We start from the raw sequence: 21,479 nt of genomic DNA, 5'->3' as shown, positions 1-21,479 counted from the left end.
TCCAGCCCCTTGCACTGAGGCAGGACCAAGTAAACCTAGGCCATCAGTGATAGGTGTTTGTCCAGCCTGTTCTGAAAAACCTCCAATGATGGAAATTCCACATCCTCCTTTGGAAGCCTGTTCCAGAGCTTAACTACCCTTCTAGTTAGAAAGTTTTTCCTAATGTCTAACCTAAAAGCTCCCTTACTGCAGATTAAGCCCACTACTTCTTGTCCTACCTTCAGTGGACATGGAGAACAATTGATCACAGTCCTCTTTAGAACAGCCCTTAATATTTTTGAAGACTGTTACCAGGTCCCCTCTCAGGCTTCTTTTCTCAAGAGAAAAAATTGGCCATGTTTAAAAACTTTCCTCATAGGTCAGGTTTTCTAAACCTTTTATCATTTTTGTTGCTCTCCTTTCAACTCTCCAATTTGTCCACATCTTTCCTAAAGTGTGGACCCCAGAATTTGACACACAACTCCTGCTGAGGCCACAGTGGTGCTGAATAGAATAGGACAATTACCTCTCATGTCTTGCATATGACACTTCTGTTAATATACCACAGAATATTAGCCTTTTTTGCAGCTGCATTAGATTGTTGACTCATTCTTTGTGATCTACTTTAACCCCCAGATCCTTTTCAGCAGTAATGCTGCTTAGCCAGTTACTTCCCATTTTGTAGTTGTGCATCTAATCTTTCCTTCCTAAGTGAAGTACTTTGGATTTGTCTTTATTGAATTTCATCTTGTTGATTTTAGACCAATTCTCCAATTTATATAGGTTTTGAAGTCTAATCCTGTTCCACAAAGTGCTTGCAGCCTCTCCAAGCTTGATATCATCTGCAAATTTTATAAGCATACTCTCCACTCTATTATCCACATCTTTATGAAAACATTGAATAGTACCGGACCCAGAACTGATCCCTGCAGGAACCCACTAGAGACACTCTCCCAGTTTGACAGTGAGCCATTGATAACTATTCTTGGAGTATGGTCTTACAACAAGTTGTGCATGCACCTTATAGTAATTTCATCTAGACCACATTTCCCTAGTTTGCTTAAGAGAATGTCATGTGGGACTGTATCAAACTCCTTACTAAAAATTGATATATACATATCACATCTACTGCTTCCCCACTATCCACTAGACCAGTAACCCTGTCAAGGAAGAAAATTCAATTGGTCTAGCATGATTAGTTCTTGACAAATCCATGCTGGCTATTCCTCATAACCTTATTATCCTCCAGGTGCATACAAATTAATTGTTCCAGTATCTTTCAAGGTACCAAACTTATACTCCAGTCAGTCTAATTCCCCAGCTCCTCTTCATTTCCCTTTTAAAAGAAAGGTACTATGTTCTTCTCCAGTCTTCCGGGACATCACCTGTCCTATCTGTTCTCATTTTGTCCCAACATACTTGTGCTATTCTTTTGTATTCCTCCTTAGCAAATTTGTCCATTTTTCCACTTTTTGTAGGATTCCTTTTTGATTTTCAGGTCATTAAAGAATTTCTGGACATTAGTGTGCTGTATAATGTTAAATGTGTCACTGCTCAGACCAAAATATTAGACCAAGATGGAGGGGTCTATGAAAAATTCTCTTGTATTTGGAGTTATTAACAACATTTGGATAGAGACATGTGTCTTATCCTGTGGAAAGAGGGCCCAGACACTCCTTGCTGCAAGGCTTCATTCTTGATTAGGTCCTAGACAAGCTGTTTGATATCCTACTTGTAAGACACCAGACTAAATTTCATTTCAGACTTGTGGCAGAGGAAGTACAAGGTTTATGTATAGCCACTTTTGTTAGACCTATCACTCAGGACCCAAAAGGTCATCCAAATAACAGAATAGCCCCCTAGCAAGAACAGTCAAGCAGATGCTTACTCAAAAGCGCATACTGTATTTTGGTGGATAAATGCCTTTTACTATATTTAATGACACTGGAAGCAACTCTCAATCTTTTTTTGTTGGAGCAGCAATGTTTTGGCACCTTGTCTACAGATCATACCCATGCACTGACATGACAGCAACCAAACCCAAGAATAAGTCTTAGAGAGATGTAGGCAGATAGAGTCGGGCAAGAAACCAGAATGTTATTGGTTATAAGCTCAACTTCTAAAAAAAGTGCATCACCATTTCTTCCAAGAGCTACTGCTTAAACATTCATTTAAACAGAACTTATGACATTACCTATAAAAATGCTGTCTGGTGGCTCCCAATATTACAGGAGCCACCCTTTTTGCAATAGACTGCAGCTACATGCACCCCTTTCCCACAACCCCTTGCTCCATACCCTTGCACAATTGTCACTCTCTTTTGGCTATTTTTTCCTCTCTCCTGTTCTTTTCTGTTTCTCTCTCTTTCCATTCTAACCTTGTTCTGTTCCCCTCCCCCCCCCACTATCTAGCCCTCCATTTTTTCCTCCTTCTGTTCCCCTCCATCATCAGTAACTACAAGCTGCTCAGCAGGGTGGCAGTACTATGAGAACAGAGAAAATTAAAGCAGCTTTGGCCAGTGGACTATGCAGCTTGCATCTGCACCCCTTTAACCCTGGTGGGCCAGTAGGCCTTCTCTGTATAAGTGACAGGCTGTGGTTTGTGTCACAGCTGCAGTCAAGAATAGCTTGAAATGATTTGTGGCCTTTGGTCTCTTATCTAGCTTGAAGATCAACTTCCTTAAATCTATTGCCCTCTAGATCCATACTCTTATTCCATCCTTACCTGATCCCTGAACTTTTCTGTTTTCATTTAGTCTAGGGGAGGCTGTAGGGTATACTGCTCTCCCTCAACATAATGTGTGTACTCACAGTACACATGTTAAACAAGCCCTTGTCCCACACACTTTTCATTGTAAATAATAAATTACACCTAACTGGGATTGATTTTCAGACTGCTGTTAGTTTCTCTCTCGTGTGATGAAAGATTTTGCCGCATGCTTCATTGTGGCCTGTAAAAATCTCCATCATTTTTCAAAACCTCATTCCTTCAAATGGCCATAAACCATACAAGCTTGACTTTTGGGGAAGATGACAACTTTAGTCTCCCGGGTTGCCACTATAGCACTTCACACAAAATGCCTTGAAATAATTTTAGATCCTTCTAAAACAAAATCCATGAAATCCATGAAACAAACCACCAGCAACAGAAATGGAAAACACTTGAAGGAGAAACATACCATATGCCCTGTGGTGTTGAGGAACAATAAGACACACTAAGAAAGCAGTTAAGAACGTGCCCTTTCGTGCCTTGATGCTAGAGGGAAAATGGTACATTTTCTCCTTAAACCCATTTGGTGATGGGCATACATGCACGTTCCTGTGCTATTGCTTTAATTCCCTGTCCACTAAAAGCAACAGACCCCCAGAATATACCTGCAGCAGTAAAGCTGTTAATGCTGCATTTCCTTGTTTGTGCCACCTCCTTAGCATTCTTCCAGCATAGTTTCTGGTGTATGAATTAAGTTTTAATTAACATTTCCTGAGAGAAGCAAGGATCCTATTAACCACTGGAGGTGTTAATTTATATAGGAATCTGAATGTCTAAGGTATTTCCCTCTCTGACCCTTGCATCAGAAGGCTGACACAAATTAGTTTAATTTGATCACTTTTAAAAGATCATGTAACAATTAAAAACAAATAAATGAAATTAAAATAAAATTGAATCCACCCTTTCAGTAATAGGACTTCTGATTTAATTTCACCCAGTCTAATGAATAAAAAATGAGATGACCCCCCTGCCCCATGCTTGTGTGAAACATGACAGTGTGTGGATCTGACAGTGCCACCTGCTGGCTAACGGCGGCCACTAGCTTCATCTGCTTTTGAATTCCTACTTTGGGGATTTTAATAATTATGTATTACTATTATTAAACTGCTCAAAAATGTGCAGGTGCTGGATATGTAAAAAACACATGGGGTAAAGTCTTCAAAAGCATCTAAATGACATAGGAGCCTAAGTCCCATTTTCAAAAGCAGGCTAAGCACCTTGGAGTCTAAGTATCACTGGAAATCAAGTTTCTTGACTCTTAAGTACCTAAACCACTCTTGAAAATGGGATTAGTCTACTAAATCATGTAGATGCTTTTGAAAATGTTAACTATGACCCCTGCAATGAAGAGTTTATAATCGGATTTTAGGTCTAACATAATGAATGGAAGCAAACAACAGAGAAAGGATGGGGCAAAGAAAGGATAAGGGTTATAGCAATATCATAGAATATCAGGGTTGGAAGGGACCTCAGGAGGTCATGCTCAAAGCAGGACCAATTTCAAACTAAATCATCCCAGCCAGGGCTGTGTCAAGCCTGACCTTAAAAACCTCTAAGGAAGGAGATTCCACCACCTCCCTAGGTAACCCATTCCAGTGCTTCACCATCCTCCTAGTGAAAAAGTCTCCTGCCCCATATCCAACCTAAACCTCTCCAGCTGTAACTTGAGACCATTACTCCTTGTTCTGTCATCTGCTACCACTGAGAACAGTCTAGATCCATCCTCTTTGGAACCCCCCTCAGGTAGTTAAAAGCAGCTATCAAATCCCCCTTCATTCTTCTCTTCTGGAGACTAAACAATCCCAGTTCCTTTAGCCTCTCCTCACAAGTCATGTGCTCCATCCCCCTAATCATTTTTGTTGCCCTCCACTGGACTCTTTCCAATATTTCCACATCCTTCTTGTAGTGTGGGGCCCAAAACTGGACACAGTACTCCAGATGAGGCCTCACCAATGTTAAATAGAGGGGAATGATCACGTCCCTCGATCTGCTGGCAATGCCCCTACTTATACAGCCCCAAAATGCCGTTAGCCTTCTTGGCAACAAGGGCACACTGACTCATATCCAGCTTCTCGTCCACTGTAACCCCCAGGTCCTTTTCTGCAGAACTGCTGCCTAGCCATTTGGTCCCTAGTCTGTAGCAGTGCTTGGGATTCTTCCATCTTAAGTGTAGGACTCTGCATTTGTCCTTGTTGAACCTCATCAGGTTTTTTTTGGCCCAATCCTCTAATTTGTCTAGGTCCCTCTGTATCCTATCCCTACCCTCCAGCGTATCTACCACTCCTCCCAGTTTAGTGTCATCTGCAAGCTTGCCGAGAGTGCAGTCCACACCATCCTCCAGATCATTAATGAAGATATTGAACAAAACCGGCCCCAGGACCAACCCTTGGGGCACTGCGCTTGATACCGGCTGCCAACTAGACATGGAGCCATTGATCACTACCCATTGAGCTCGACGATCTAGCCAGCTGTCTATCCAACCTTATAGTCCATTCATCCAGCCCATACTTCTTTAACTTGCCGGCAAGACTACTGTGGAATTAGCCTTTTTCCAGTCATCTGGAACCTCCCCCAATCGCCATGATTTTTCAAAGATAATGGCCAATGGCTCTGCAATCACATCCGCCAACTCTTTTAGCACCCTCAGATGCAGAGCATCCGGCCCCATGGCCTTGTGCTCGTCCAGCTTTTCTAAATAGTCCCAAACCACTTCTTTCTCCACAGAGAGCTGGTCACCTCCTCCCCATGCTGTGCTGCCCAGTGCAGCAGTCTGGGAGCTGACCTTGTTACCTTCTTGTTATTCAGTTTAGGCATGTGCAAAGATTACACATGATTGCTCAAGAGGTAAGTCTTAAGGAAGGATTTGAAAGAGGTAGAAACTTAGGTAAATTTTGATGATTTAGTTTTATTTATTTAGGATCCAATTCTGCAACCTGTACTCATGTTGACTAGTACAGTCTTATGTGTAAGACTACCGAAATCAGCAGGATGACTAGCATAAATAAGCACTGCTTACTGTGAATAAAAGTGGCAAATCCATGACCTTGTCTGTGTTTTGATTTATAAAGCACCTAATACAAAGATTAAAGCATATGCCCTGGTGTTCGTATAATGTGCTTCCAGAGATCCACCACTTAAGCAAGCATCCACAGACTATGCTATCTTATGTTTCTGAATGGTCTTAAAGTGCTGCCCTATTGGCTCCAGTCACACTCATACAGTGAGGAACCCAGGTTTAAAAAAGGGCAAAGCTGCGAGAACAGCAGATACTTCAACAGCACCTCATATTAACCCATGTTGGAGACCATTGTCTTTTCTTTCACTTTTTTTCCTCAGAGTGACAGTGTACTAAGCACTTAGCTGCCATAAGTGCCACAACCAGCGGGTGTGATCTTAAATTGGTAGGGTGAGTTTCAAAGTGCCTACAGAAAGGCTAGGCATCCTACATTTCAGAGAGACAGTTCCCGTTTCCCAGATTTAATGCCATTTCTTTAAAGGTAGCCTAAAAAAAAAGTTTTTAAAACATTGGTCTAGTTCCCATTCTCCATGCCCCCTTATGATGTATAGAGGAAATGAGATTTTTTTTTCCCCTCTGTAAATTGTCATTTTTCTTAGAACTATCAGGAACGTCAAGTCTGATATTCCCTAGTTTTTCTGAAGGACCTTCTGGGTGGTTTTGAGCACATTTACCATGATCTCTCACACTGTAATTGGGTCAGGTATTTAATCTTTAACAAAGACTCCCTTGCTCCCATATATCCATTAGGCATTAGAATTAAAATGTGACAGAAGTTAAAAAGAGGAAAACTCAGCAATAGCAGCCAGTTGCAAAGTGCCTGCAGGTGAATGTCTCCGCCGGATTTGAAGTGCCAGCCCCAGAAAGATATGTTGGAAAAAAGTTGCTAAAAATAATTTATGGTTTCTACAGTTTCTTTTCTTTAGTGTAGACAAGACCAGAATTCAAATGTAAAAAACGAGGCCCAGGGAAGGGTGGGAGAGAGAAACCTTTTGAGGTCCTTGATTTCCCCTCATTGATGTAAAAAGGGAACAAGCCCAATTCCCTTTCACTTTGTTTCTTCTTTGAAGGTTACATTTAACTGCTATTTCACCTTGTTTTTAAAGTGAAAAGATTATGGGCATCATTTGATTTGTTGTATTTTTCCTGACAATGATGGATTTATAGTAACTGCATCTAATGTATGGAATTTCCTGATTAGAATGATCTTGGAGAAATTCCTTAAACATATTGTGTTCATTTATCTTTATGGGAGCCATTAATTACAACCTAGTTTGACAAGTGCAGCATCATAATCATAAGCAAAATCTTTACACAAAAATTTAATCTAATGATTAAACTAAAATTATATAGTTGAGAACATATGTTGATCCGAAAAGTATGTCTTAGAGGAGAACATGCAAAAGTTGACCAAATTAGATAAATGAAGGTTAATATTATGCTGGGATGGAATTGTCTTGCTCCACTTATGAGTGAAGCCTCAACTGGAGTACTGCATCCAATTCTGGGCATCACACTTTAAGATGTAGACTGGGGTACTGGACCAGGAGGGACCAAGGCCCCATCACTTTTAAAAGGGAGGGCTATGCCCTCCCTCTTTTTACTAGCCGTAAGGGTGAACAACAAAGGGGCAGGGGGGAGAGGAATGGGCGGGGGCACTGTCTTGGGGGGAGAAAAGGAAGCACAGGAGTAGGCCTCGGGGGAAGAGGCAGTGCAAGGGCAGGTGATTGGGGAGAAGGGGCAGCGCGGGGCAGGACCTCAGGGGGAACGGATGGCAGGACCACGGTTCAGGCACCAGTGCCCTTCCCCCCCACATTTAGGGAGCTTCCATTGCTCCTGATGTAGACAAATTGGAGAGAGTTGAAAGGAGAGCAACAAAAATGATAAACCTGAGCTATGAGGAAGGGTTAAAAAACAGGTATGTTTAGTCTTGAGAAAAGAAGCCTGGGGGGGACCTGGCAATAGTCGTCAAATACATTAAGGGCTGTTCTAAAGAGGACTGTGATCAATTGTTCTCCATGTCCACTGAAGGTAGGGCAAGGAATAATGGGCTTAATCTGCAGCAAGGGAGATTTTAGGTTAGACATTAGGAAAAACATTCTAACTAGAACGGTAGTTAAACTCTGGAATAGGATTCCAAAGGAGGATGTGGAATCACCATCATTGGAGGTTTTTCAGAACAGGCTAGACAAACCTGTCACCGATGGCCTAGGTTTACTTGGTCCTGCCTCAATGTAGGGGGCTGGACTTGACTTCTTGAGGTCCCTTCCAGCCCTACATTTCTGTGGTTCTAAAAGGCTATGCAAGTCAAGAAAAAAGGAGAGGTGGTACATGCAAAGAAAATACAGTAACAAAGCAGTTGAAAATATCTTAGTCTGCTAAATATACTAATTAAAATGATATTATATTGGCGAAATCTGTACTTATCTCTGATTGCTCATTCACTTGTACACTGAATATTTATGACTGCTAAATCCCAAATATGGGATGCAATATGTAACAAGGACCTAAAAAGAGGGATATACAAAAATTATTTGAGCAGGAAACTTGGAATGCTGTGAGAGTCATCCCTTTAAAATTAACAATTCCTCCTGTAACCTCAGAGTCATGATTCATTTCTGACAATTTTCTGCAGTTAAAGTGAGGGGATGCCAAGCATACGTGAAACACAGGTGACTTTGTGATTAAAATGAATGATATCCCTCGGAATGAAGGACACGTGAGAGGTAGGGTTGTATATATGTTTGTGTAGGGATCATGGTGTTACATAGAGAATAGGATCCAAAGCTCAGTGTAAATGAAAACAGCTCAGGATTAGCTTTAATTTGAAAGCCTGAATTGTTTCAGCTTTGTTTGATTTCTGAACACAAGAGTGTGCTGGCTATGAATTTAGATTACTTTGGATAATTCCATCACTCCTGGCATTATTCTCAGTCATAATAACCTTGTTAAAAAGCCCAACATTTCTTAAATGATAGAATACTATTTATGTATGTTACACATCACATCACTCATGCAATAACCTTCACTAGTAAAGCATGTAGGAACTGTGTCTTACAGATCATCTTTTACCTCAAAAGCAAATATCAGAATTCTAGTCCTATATTTGTTGACTAGGGACAAATCAAATTAATCCTACTTCAGGGATGGGGGAAGGGGAGATTCTCTGAGCCCCACTGTTCCCAATGTATATCACTTCAGCTTTCAGTCACTGATGTGAAGATACGCATTGAATGAGGATAGGATTGTCTCCTGGTTTGGGTTATGTGGATAATAATACCTAGCAGTTAGTTGCTTGCGTGATCTTCACTTTAAATTTCTAGGCTTTCAAGTGATTACATTGGTTTTTTGTTTAGTTAGAGCAAACATTAAAAAAATTAGCTTTAAATATTAACGTTCACAACCCTAGCTCCAGTTTAGGGAAGCATTTTGTCTGGGATGTAACAGAAATATCAAGCAGTACAGCTTGCAAACTGAAAATAATGCTGTAAGGCCCGCATTCTCAATAGTACATAATATAGCCAATCTGGATAGCAGACAACTCTTGCATCCTTATCTCAAGGAGCTTGTAAGAAGCCCCTTTCCCACAAAGTAAATAATTAATTAGTTATTCATTTCCACAATAAATGGCACAATTAGTGAGTTATTAAATTCTTTCTGTAAATGCTTTTGCTGGCAGTGACAACTAGAGAACAGGCTAAATAGGCACATGAAGGGAAAATATCCCTCTTGTCTGAACCCATTTTCAAAAACAGGTTCAGCTAATACCAGTTAATCAGGTTTCTCTTGGGCAATGTTTTCAGCCCTTTTTTTTTTTTGGCTTGGGTGTGATGGATTACAAAAAGCATGTCTAGCCCATATAAGCTAGGTTTGGAGAAGATTTAAATTTCTCTAACTTTTTTCCTAATGTAAAGTTGGTGCCTAGAGACTGCAAGAGATCAAGGCCCTGCAAATAGATTTAGATGTTCGGATTTATAGTGCAAAGAGAATAGGAAAGATGATAAATGTCATTAAAAATGTAGTTTAAAAGCTTAATCTTGCAAGCCCTGTTCACAAGGAATTTAAATCAATGCAAAATCTGCATGTGGAAGAATTAAAGGAGTCAGAAGTAGGCCCCGAAATAGGAAAAATAGTAACTCCGATGCAACCATAAACCGTGTGGAACAATGCAATTATTGGTAGGTAACTTAAAAACAAACCCACAAACCGACCGGAGTATACAGGAACTCATACAAATGGATATAACAGACCCCAACATACAGGTGCTACAGAATGTTACTGTCACTCAGAAAAGAAAAACTCCACTAAAGCAAGTGCTGAACCCTTTGCAGGTTTACCACTCAAATACTCTTTTGTAGTATTCAAATCTTTGTATCCTTTTGCATGTTTAGATGTTATTCTTCTGAAAGGAAGAAAAGTAGATTATGGAGTAGGATCAGACAAATTGAAAATATATATTATTTTGCAAAATATGAATGAACCGGGTGCCCACAAATCCAAGGGGACCCAGGCAATAAGCACAATTCGCGCACACACGAGGACTTCCATTTAGACACTCATTTGAACTGCTCCATTTACACACGCGCGGGGAGATTTGCTTCATTAGTACACCCCTTCCGTGTGCACATACAGCTGGTGAAAGGGAAGACTCCCCTACATTTACACGAATATCCAGATTGGGGGAAAAGACTCCAATATTTGCACTAGCATCTAAGAAGAGGGTCCCACCAACTTGCACACACAGTGACGGTGTGGAAGAGAAACAGGTGCTCCCCATGATTTTTAGCACACACGCACCCCCATTCGTTGCACACCCACCCAGTTCCCGCGCCCCGCACCCGCCAAACTTCAGGCTAAGAAACTTTCCAAACTTGCCGCAGTTCAGCGGTCAGGCGTGGGCGTGGCAGAGAGGGCTGCGGGTTGTGATTGGCTGGACGGGCAGGGCGCCGGGTTGTGATTGGCTGGGCTCTGTCCCCTCCCCACCTCAGGAGGGTGGGAAGCGTTCGCTGAGTAAGCAAGCGGCGAAGCGTCTCTCTTACAGCGGGTTAAATTCAAATCGGCAGCGAGCGGCACCAGCAGCTAGAGCGAGGCCCGCCCTGCAGTCTCCGCACAGGTAGGGGGGGGCCTCGCCTCCGGTTAGGCGGCCCCTGCGAGATCCCCGCGGGGCCTCGCTCCGGAGCAGGTGGGGTGCAGCCTATGTGGACCTAACGGGGATGGCTACGGAGCGCGCGGAGCTAGTGGCGCCAAACGTTTAAACCGGATCCCGGAAGAGCCTCGCCCATTCCCAACCAGCCAATCAGCGCGGCGCCCCGCTGGCTGCTGCTGTGTGATTGGTGCGTGTGCGGGCGGGGGCCCGAGGTGGGGCCGGGGAGCAGTTGGGGCTCGCAGGGCGCGGGTTAGTGGGGCGGCGGCGGCGGGCCGAGCTGTGTGAGGCGATCCCGGAGCCCGTCCCACCCCCGCGCGGGGCTCGCTGTGCCGGTGACGCGGGCTCTTCCGGGGGGGCGTTGGCAGGTGCCGGGCGCCCCGCGGCGACGGGCACGTCCCGGATCTCCTGTCGGGCCGGGCTTGGCGCTTCCCGGCTGCGGGTCTCCGCCCAGCTGCGTGCCCTCGCCTGCCTGCCTCACCCGCTGGTGCGTTCCCCTCCCCAGGGCTCGTCAGTGCTGCAATGCCAGCGCCGCTGCCCACAGCCCCGCGCCTTCGATGACCTTGCGCAGCCCGACTGGCCCAGGAGCGGTGAGCGGACCCGGAGAGCCCGGGGGTGAAATGGGGACCGAAGAGAAGGTACTTCGTGAGCCTGGCGCCGCGCTGGCATAGCTACCCTGCAAAATTAGGTTGACCTCCGTTACGTGGGCATCCAGCTGCCATAGTCATTACATCACTTGTATGTGTCCTGGCAAAGCTCCTGGTGCTGGCGGTGTGCGTCCCCACCAGGAGTGCTTGTACTGTCAGTGTGGGGCTGGTGGGACAGCTTCTGAAAGCCAGTAACAGGTGATGTAAGTAACCTGGCCTAACTACATTGACTCTAGGGGCTTGTCTACACTACCCGCCGGATTGGCGGGCAGCAGTCGATCCAGCGGGGGGTCAATTTATTGCATCTAGTGTAGAGGCAATAAATCAACCGCTGAGCACTCTCCCGTCAACTCCGGTACTCCACCAGAACGAGGAACGCAAGCGGAGTCAACGGGAGAGCGCCCGCTGTTGACTTACCACAGTGAAGACACCGCGGTAGGTAGATCTAAGTATGTTGACTTCTGCTATGCTATTCATGTAGCTGAAGTTACGTATCTTAGATCGACCCCATGCGGTAGTGTAGACAAGCCCTATGCGTTTGGAGGTGGAATTATTAAATTGGGGTAGTTACGTTGGCAGGAGTGAAATTTAAGTGTTACTTACTTAGGTTGATGTAAGCAGCCTTGCTTTGACTAACTCTATAGCATAAATCAGGCCTTAATCATGTGTTAACCCTGCCCAATGTGACTGTTTAACTCTGTTGTAAAACCCACTTCACTTGGCATTGCCGTATAACTGTCCTGCCCCGCCATAGTGAGTCAGGCTGACAGTGAGCCTCGATGGGGAAAGCAAACGTGACTGTTCTGCTTGTGGTGGTTCTGCCTGGTTTGATTCTACAGGCGACAAGAAAAACCCTGCAATTATGAATAAAACCTTTTTTAAAAAATCACAGATTCCAGCAAACTGCAATAGTTGCATTTTTTTTTTTTTTTTTTTTTTTTTTTTTTTTGCCTGATGCAACCATTCCATCCTGCAGCAAGAGTCAGCTCACAGTGGTGCAACAGATTTGAAATTTGCCATATGTCTCATTTCTCTTAGCAAGAAGATTGGCCCTATGCTGGAAACGCTCTAGCTTTATTTATCAAAAAAGTAGGCAGCTTTTTCTTATAAAATGTTGAATATATAAACAAGCATACCCATTCCTTAGCATGGCCTGATATAAGCAAAAGCAATATAAGTCACTAATTCATGGCCCTTAATTTTTGTCTTTTCCTTTTACTGGTAGTTACCCCCACTCTACCCCTCTTCAGTGAAAGGGATTACGGGCAGCTTGGTGGGGGGCCTCATACATTGTTCATCAACAGTAGTTTTTAACATTTATCTGACAATCCTTGGCATTATTCCCCCCAAAATGGGTAAACTAGCATTTTTGCATTGGATTAACAGTCAATCTGAGTTTTATTTTAAGTTCTTTTATTTTTTTGTTTTTTACTTATTGCATACTATAAACCCCGGGGTCAACGTAACAGACTTTATTCAGCCAAGACTTTATTGGCTTAATAGAAGTCTTAACTCGAGTAAAGACTTCAAAATTTGCCCGTCGGCTACCCAAGAGAATAAACTGATTGGTAGTTGACTAGAGTAAAGAACAGAATTGGAATGTAGTCTTATATATGACATTACTCTGATTTTATGAGATAATTTTTTTATTTTTATTTTTTGGGCAGGAAAATCACTGTTCTGAGCCACAAAGAAGGATATTGAAAACTCCTCTGAAACAGTCAGCTACCTCATATTCAGTATTAACGGAAATCCAGCCTGATTCTGGACCTCTGACAACACCCCCTAAGTCTCAGGAAGTTCCTCCTGGAGATCCATGGACACCCACTGCTAACCTTAAAATACTGATCAGCGCAGCTAGTCCTGAGATTCGAAACAGAGAACAAAAAAAGGGACTTTTCGACAGAAGTGAAATCGTAGAGACAAAACACTGTTTACATGTATGTTGTAAAGATTTTTTTAAATTAAACTGGGGGTTGCCTATTGTCTTGATGCAAGTTTAGATACTAGATTTTTTTTTTCTTTTTTTAAAGATATACTTTAATTCAAAAGGAATTATTTTGGGGAAGTTCTATGTTATACTGGAAGTCAGACTAGATGATTACAATGGTATCTTCTGGCCTAGGAATCTGTACTTGTTCAGTATTGAAAACTAACTAGGCAAGTGAACTTTAACATATACCACTTTCTTTGTTTAGATTTTAATTCTGGAATATTAGCTATTTGCGATACCATTTTAATGGTTAGACATAGCAAACACTGTTTGCTAGTTTTATTATTTTGAGGCTTACCAGCTGTTGAGGATAAGGCACTTGGTATTGTTCATCAATCCCAGAGGCTGGCAGTAAATCTGCCAAACTTAACATTTTTACGTAAAACATTGAATTCCTGTTTCCTTGTTTCTGTGCAGGAGCATTTATCAGGAGATGAATATGAGAAATCTCAACCAAGCCGTAAAGAGAAAAGTCTAGGATTATTGTGTCACAAATTTTTAGCTCGATATCCTAATTACCCGAGCACTGCAGAGAATAGTGATATTTGCCTTGATGAAGTAGCGGAAGAGCTTAGTAAGTCTGTGCGTGTACTACAGTGTTTATGATTGGGAATATGTACTGACCTGTTCCTATGAATATGCTGGTAAAGCCAGCATCTCATTTTTGGTATGTATTTTCATAGTTAAATTATGAAAACTTTTCAGAATGCACACTCAATCTAATTTTAGTTCGTTCCTTTTTTTTTTCCTTAAGAAAAGAAAGAAATCCTCCATTTTTATAACAATCCTTTTCTGAGTTTGAAATGGAAATCTATTTAACAAAAAAATGTTATTTCTCTGTACATACTGGCTTATTTCAGAACATTTTAAGAAAAAGAACTTTTTAAATTATATATTATATAAAACATATAAATATTTACAACAACTACTGGAAATAACTTGAGTCCAGTGTTTGGTTCTTAAAATTATGGGTATGATCAGTGATTGGATGGGTGGGAAATGGGGTGGTTCTCTAGCTGCACTCACAATTTAAGCCTTGCCCAAGTGTGACATCAAAATAAGATGTGATTTGTTGTAGACTATGTATATTAACAGAAGTGATAGTTCCTTAAATCACCATGCTGGGTAAACAAACTTCAAAGAAACATATGCTAAGAATAATACTACCTGATCCAAATTTTAAGATGAATGTATTAATAGTCTTCCTCCTTATAGATGTTGAACGTAGACGCATATATGATATTGTGAATGTGCTAGAGAGCCTGCATATGGTGAGCCGCCTTGCCAAAAATAGATATGCTTGGTACGGGCGTCATAATCTCAACAGAACACTGCAGACTTTGAAAAAAGTTGGCGAAGAGAACAAGTACACACAACAAATTGAGATGATCAAGAAGAGAGAGTATGAGTTTGAGTTAGATGGTGACAGAAATGAAGAGATGACGACAAAACCTGTTGGCCCAAATGAGCATTCAGAAATGTGTTTTGTTGAACTCCCAGGGATGGAATTTCGAGCAGGTAATGATTTTCTATTAATGCCAAGAAGAGTATACATCTGTAATTAAAAATATCCAAACACAGGGAAACAAATCTCTTAAATCCTAGAGCCTGAAATGCAGCAAAAATGTTATGCAAAAGTGTCATTCTTTTTCAGCTGGTTTAATTAAGACCAAGATTCTTGTTGACAAACATTTGTGTTACTTAATTTCTGAAATATTTTTCAGAACTTTCATTTCAGATGTCATGTCACTTGATACATTTTAATCCTTTCTCCTTTCCGTACAGCTTCAGTAAACAGCAGGAAAGACAAGTCTTTACGAGTGATGAGTCAGAAATTTGTGATGCTGTTTCTTGTATCAACTCCTCAAATAGTGAGCCTTGAAGTTGCTGCAAAAATTTTGATTGGAGAGGACCATGTAGAAGATTTAGATAAAAGCAAGTTTAAAAGTAAGTAAAATGCTTCTGGAGCTGTCTCGGTTGAGTCTGTATTTACGTAAGTTTTGTCTCTGATAATCTGTTTTTGATTTTTCTTAAATGGAATATTTCATTTGATTTACTATTACAGCTGTTGTTTCTAGCAATTCTTGCAAACTGTAATCCCTGTACACAATGTTGCATATTGTGAAATGTAAGGGGAATCTCTCTCTTCCAATAATATATTTCTAATTAAGTTATACAGGAACTAATTATACCTTTAAAACTAGGTGACCCCAGGATCTATTTGTAGAGAGGCAACCAAAAGATTATATAAGGAAGACTTGAACAAAGCTATTTTATAGGGCCCTACCGAATTCACGGTCCATAGTGGTCAATTTCACAGCCAGAGGGTTTTTAATTAGTCATGTTCAGATGTTTACATCTGAAATTTCATGGTGTATCATGGGAGTCCTGACCCAAAAGGCGGTCAGGGTGGGGAGGGGGGGAAATCACAAGGCTATTGTAGGGGGACATAGCATTGCCACCCTTACTTCTGCCCTGCTGCGCAGCCAGAGGGGAAGGCAGCTGGCTGGGTCCTCAGTTGTAAAACCACCACCAACCGCAGCACAGAAGTGAGGGTGTAGGGTATAGGTTACCATATGTCTGGTTTCCCAGCAACCTCCCGCTGGGGGGGGGGGGGGGGGGGGAAGAGTGTGTGAGACAGCTGGAGCCTGCAGGGGAAGTGGAAGTCTCATCCCTCGCCATCCCCAGCTTGGCACCAGATTTCATGGGGGAGATTAGATGACCATGAAGGTCCATGATGCGTTTTTTCACATCTGTGAATTTGGTAGGGCCCTAATTATGAAGTGACATCATCATGTTGCTTCTTGGTAACTGTCTTTTTCATAATGAAACTTTTTTTCTTTATTTTTTGTTTTCCCCACCATCTGTCACAAAGATTTGAGTGTCCCTGCAGTAGACAGGTCTTCATTTTGGTTAAGTAGCTCTGTTGGTTGAAATCTAGAGAGATTTCTAGAAGTCCAGGCAGTAGTTAATCTCATTGGAGGAAGTAGAATTCAAAATTTTGTCTCTGTCAACTCTAATTCTGTGTCATATCTCCTTAATTGGTATTTTATTTATAAACCCTCAATCCTGCCATTGATTCACAGACAAAACTCCCATTGGCTTTTGTGCGAATTGTGCATGTGGAGTAATGATAGGATCAGGTCTCAGTAGTTTCAGTTAGTAGTTTCCTTTCCACTGCATCATGTTAAAATTAGTAGGATGTGTGTGTTTTTTCTTTCTCCGCCAGGAACTGGTATGTCTGACAAAAAGCATTTCAAGGCCATTGCTTATATTCAGGGAGATGCTATCTTTTTGTAAACGTAACTAATGTATTGCCACACTCTTGGTTAACAAGGATAGCCCTGAATTTTGTGGACAATTTGCCAGGTTTTGTATTTTTTCCAATGGGAGAAACTCAGCCTGAACATGTTCTGGTTGAAGTCAGGCTCTTTGGTGGTAGTTTAATTGGTTTTTAAAACCATGGTGGTGGTATCTGAAATTATTAATTAGGATAGTGTGGTGTATAGAAAGATTCTGCAGGTGAATGATGATTCCAGTGTATTTTAGGATATTTCTGTTCCTCCTCCCACCTATTTCTAGCTGCTGGCTTTCAGTGTAAGGTTTCTCCACGTTTGCACAATATAGAGGCCCAGATATTAAAAAAATCTTGGTTGAAGACTAAATTGTTCTTAAAGGATCCAAAATAGAGTTCCTCGTATGAGTTGCAAAATGAGTAACCTCAGTTGTTGCTTTTGATTTTGTGTAACATAAATACAACAGCATGCTGGGGGATGGGGAAGCATCTTTAGCCTAATGTGAAATAAGTATGGCTTAAAGTGTGCTTCTAATGAACCCAGAAATGTTATACAGAATTCATTAATATATTTGTTTTATTTCAGCCAAAATTCGGAGATTGTATGACATAGCTAATGTTCTCAGTAGTCTTGAGCTTATCAAGAAGGTTCATGTTACAGAGGAGAGAGGCAGAAAGCCGGCATTCAAATGGACAGGACCAGAGGTTTTACCAGGCATTCAGGGTAGGTGTACTACTTTGCTTTCTTTCTGCTGTCTTGATTGGCATGAATTGCAGTTTTTCCCCTGTGAAAAGCTTAGACCGAAGTTGAATTTTTCTCTAAAAGTTTTTTTTTTCCAGTTTGTCAAATAATCCCTGCAATCTAATCACCAAACAAATATTAAAAGAACTGTTTTATTATTCAGGTTATATGTGATATTATTTTACATTTTCTGTTTTAGATACAAAACCTGTAACTACTACCACTTCCTTGATTCCATCTAATTCTGCAAAATCTAAATATCCCAAAGAGCAGTGTTCAAAAAATCTCTTCCCTTCAAGAGGCAAGCAAAGCTTCACTCGGCATCCATCTCTAATGAAGCTAGTAAAGACTATAGAAAGTGACCGGAGGAAGATCCATTCTGCCCCAAGCAGCCCCAGCAAGACAAGCACAAGTATGTAGTTGAAAAGCAAACTGCAGTATCTTACTCTGGATAGGCTGGTAGAGAGACAAGGTGGGTGAGAGAGAGAGTTCAGATAGTTCAATCTTAGTCCTGCCATGAGTGTAGGGGACTAGACTAGATGATCTCTTGAGGTTCCTTCCAGTCCTATGATCTTGTATTTAGCTGTGCCTCTCTGAGTACCTTCTTCTTGTCTGGGAAAGAGCTCTGTGTAGCTCGAAAGATTGTCTCTCCTACCAACAGAAGTTGGTCCAATAGAAGATGTTACCTCACCTACCTTGTTTTTCTAATATCCTGGGATTACACAGCTACAACAACAGTGCATACAACAATGGATATGCTATTAACATATTGTATGGGATCTCTTGTTAAATAGACATTGATGTTTAACCTCTTCAGGTAAAAGAAAGGGTGCGTGCATGCTTGAAATGCAAACACAAGTTCTGATTGACCGATACTGTCAAAAACAGGCATAATGGGAGCCAACAGAGAAGTTTGGCACTTAGTAATATATGTACACTGCTTTACATCTGAGGCCTGAGAAGATTGATAATGAGGACAGATTCCAAGTGCTTTGTCTTCTGACACTAATCCATATAACAAAAATATAGGAAGCTGTTCCCTCTTTGATGGACCAAATCTAGACCTGGTGTCAGTAGGTGCAACAATAGAGTTGCAACCATCTTACAACTCTTTACCTCAGCTCCAAATTTGGCTCACTATTTGTAATTGCCTGCTCCTGTTATATAGCTTGTGCGCTTTCGCAAGTATTCTTTTATTAAAGAAGAAAAATTAATTAATTTTTACATAATTTCATTTTGACTTTTTTATAGTGCTGTGTTTAATAGTCTTAAGTAGTCTGTTAGGAATATGTTCTATGGATATGAATACTGTACCTTTCTCTGCACTATGGCTAGGTTTGAACTGAACTGAAGCCTCCAAATTAAGCAACTATCCAACTGACTTATCCAGCCTGAACTGAATGGCAAGATGGAGATGAAAGGCTTTATACCCTGTTACTAAACACTTAAACCATGCAAACTATATAAATAGGTATTCTTAAAAGTGAATCCAACTTCTATTTATGGCTTTTTTTCCCCCCCGAAGCAGATAATGATCAAAATTCATCATCCTTGCCAAGTAAAATGGCCCAGCTTGCAGCAATTTGTAAACAGCAGTTAGAAGGACAATCAAGGTATGTTTACACTAGTATTATAGTGGGAAGCTTATTTCACCATTGGGCCAACAAACTTGAGGTGTATTTAGTCAGCTATTGTGAACTAAAGTTAGCCAACCGGTAACTGTTAAACTAAATAATTTTCACTAGCATCATTTTCACTTTATTTAATGGATGGGGTAGTGAAAATTCTATTTTTCTGTCATGACATAAAATGACCAGTGCACTTCTGAATGTATTTAAGTGTGTATTTCTTGGTTTTTTTTCCTTTTAGAGAATTAAAGATGAAATTGACAAGATCTACGTTAGAATGTAAATTGACCTCTAGTGATGAATCTCTTTTGAAATGTGAACCTAATACTACGTCATCCTGTCAAACTCCATCTCTTGTTCAGCCACTGGGGGTCCTACCTCTTATCCACAATTCAGTTTCTCCAGTAATGCTACCTCAAACCCATTCTGCTATTTCATATGCAATATATTTGCATCCTTCCCAAGCCCAGACTGTGACTACGTTACCGTCTGTGCCCTGTCCCAATGTGACTGGAACAAAAAGTGTTTTCAATGCTAATTCACAAATACCATTTAATCAAATGACCACTGAAGAGAGGGACAGTAATACAGGTGAAGGTGATGCTGGGAACTTGGTGGCTAAAGAGAGACAAGTTACAAAAATTGAGTTTACACCAGAGAGGTGCCTTAAAAGATCTCAAGCATTACAGGAGAACAGTTCAATTAAAAAATGTAGAAGAGATGAGAAAAGTCTTGAAGATGTTTATACAGTAAGTAATATAAGAAAAGGTATAGTTTTTTACTTTAATATTGTAGTGTGATGACCTACTGTTACAAAGTGGTTGGGATCCTAATAGAAGCCATAAATAAATGCATTGTATAGAACATGGTTTCAGGAGCAATCATGGAAACACTTAATCCTTTGGTTGAGTTTTGTACAAATGTTCTTAAACCTTGATGGAAGTACATTGTTCTACAGACCCACCAGTGGTTGGCTGCACAAAGGGATATCATACCAGTCTTACAGCGTGAGTGCTTCTTCTTGTTTGAAGGTGGTGGGGAGAGACTTAGGTGGAAAGATTGTACTGAGTTAAGGGGCTGCTCAAATTCCTGTAATTCCAATTTATGCAAAAGTTCAGTGTTTATAATAATTGTGAATAGACTTACACTTAAGGGTGAATCTTGAACTTGCCTTTTGTGAGAGTGAATGTCCATCAATCCTTTGCTCATAGTTTGCCTGGAGCTTGGAAAACATTCAGATACAATATATAGTTCTGTCAATCAAAGCATATCTTTGCAAGGCTGAACCTTGAATCAGGTTGTCTCTTTAAAAACTAAAGTTTTTGATTCAGAAAAATAACCCCACCTAGAAGTGTTTACAGAGCATTTTAGAAGTATAATCAAAAACCAAATCTGGTAACTTGATTTGCTGTCTGCCAGGCGATGTGATTCAGTCTTTCTGGAGTAGTTCAGGCACTTCTCAGCTTATATAGTGACGCATTCATTGTTGGCTTTATGGATGAAAGGGAAAGTGGGGATATAAAATTTAAGTATTTCAAGCACTTGTATCTAGTGCAGGGGTGGGCAAACTACAGCCCGTGGGCCACATCTGGCCCATCAGATCTTTTAATCCAGCCCTTGAGCTCCCGCCGGAAAGCAGGGTCGGGGGCTTGCCCTGCTCTGTGCATGCCATGGCACTAGGGTGACCAGATCACCCAAGTCAAATATTGGGACGCGGGGGCCGGGGCCAAAAAAAAAACACCTTCCTCCGCAAGCGCTGGAGGGAGGCCCGGGAGACTCAGGGGAAGCGAGACTCAGGGGAAGCGCGGGGCCGGGGTGAGTAAGAGTCCGGCCTGGTCCCGAGCAGGCAGGACTCAGTTGGGTGGTAGGGAGAGGAGGGGGGTGGCCCGCGGGGCCAGGCGGTGGCTGTTCTCACCCCCAGGCAGCGGGACTCGGGAGCAGCCGCTGCTGCAGCTCCTACTGCGGCGGGGGGGAGGAAGCGGCCATGGCGCTTGGCGGCTGCGGCTCTGGCACCCCCGAACCCCCCGAGCCGGGGCCTGCTGCGGGGACCCAGTAGCGCGCACGCTGCGCCCAGCCCAGCCCCTGGCCAGTTGCGTCTGGGCTGCCCACCTGGTGCTATCGCGCGGCGGTCCCGGAGTGGAGGCATCAGCAGCCCAGCCCCGTTCGTTCCCCTGCGGGACCTGAGCGGAACGGGGGGGGGCTGGGGCAGCTCCCCGCTTCCTCCCCCCGCGGCAGTAGGAGCTGCAGCAGCGGCTGCTCCCGAGTCC

At 42.1% G+C, this 21,479-nt stretch overlaps 1 protein-coding gene across 6 annotated transcripts in view; it reads left to right on the top strand.

Annotated features, from left to right (window-relative positions):
- Nucleotides 1-10,765: 10,765 nt before the first annotated feature.
- Nucleotides 10,766-21,479, top strand: part of E2F8 (E2F transcription factor 8) — an 18,250-nt gene continuing 7,536 nt past the window's right edge. For 2 of the 6 annotated variants that reach the window (XM_034769785.1, XM_034769783.1), the window contains exons 1-10: nucleotides 10,766-10,877; nucleotides 11,413-11,545; nucleotides 13,222-13,494; nucleotides 13,965-14,121; nucleotides 14,763-15,065; nucleotides 15,333-15,494; nucleotides 17,429-17,566; nucleotides 17,784-17,996; nucleotides 19,110-19,197; nucleotides 19,454-19,961. In XM_034769785.1, coding sequence (XP_034625676.1) covers nucleotides 11,465-11,545; nucleotides 13,222-13,494; nucleotides 13,965-14,121; nucleotides 14,763-15,065; nucleotides 15,333-15,494; nucleotides 17,429-17,566; nucleotides 17,784-17,996; nucleotides 19,110-19,197; nucleotides 19,454-19,961 — 1,923 coding nt within the window. In that variant the 5' untranslated portion in view covers nucleotides 10,766-10,877; nucleotides 11,413-11,464. The remainder of the gene's footprint in view (nucleotides 10,878-11,412; nucleotides 11,546-13,221; nucleotides 13,495-13,964; nucleotides 14,122-14,762; nucleotides 15,066-15,332; nucleotides 15,495-17,428; nucleotides 17,567-17,783; nucleotides 17,997-19,109; nucleotides 19,198-19,453; nucleotides 19,962-21,479) is intronic. The other 4 variants (XM_034769782.1, XM_034769781.1, XM_034769786.1 and 1 more) reach the window with 4 other exon arrangements.

The sequence above is a fragment of the Trachemys scripta genome, chromosome 4, assembly GCF_013100865.1.
Source record: "Trachemys scripta elegans isolate TJP31775 chromosome 4, CAS_Tse_1.0, whole genome shotgun sequence".
NCBI classification, from domain to species: Eukaryota; Metazoa; Chordata; order Testudines; family Emydidae; genus Trachemys; species Trachemys scripta.
Note: the sequence above shows the minus strand (reverse complement) of the source record. Positions and strands in the feature narration are given on the sequence as shown.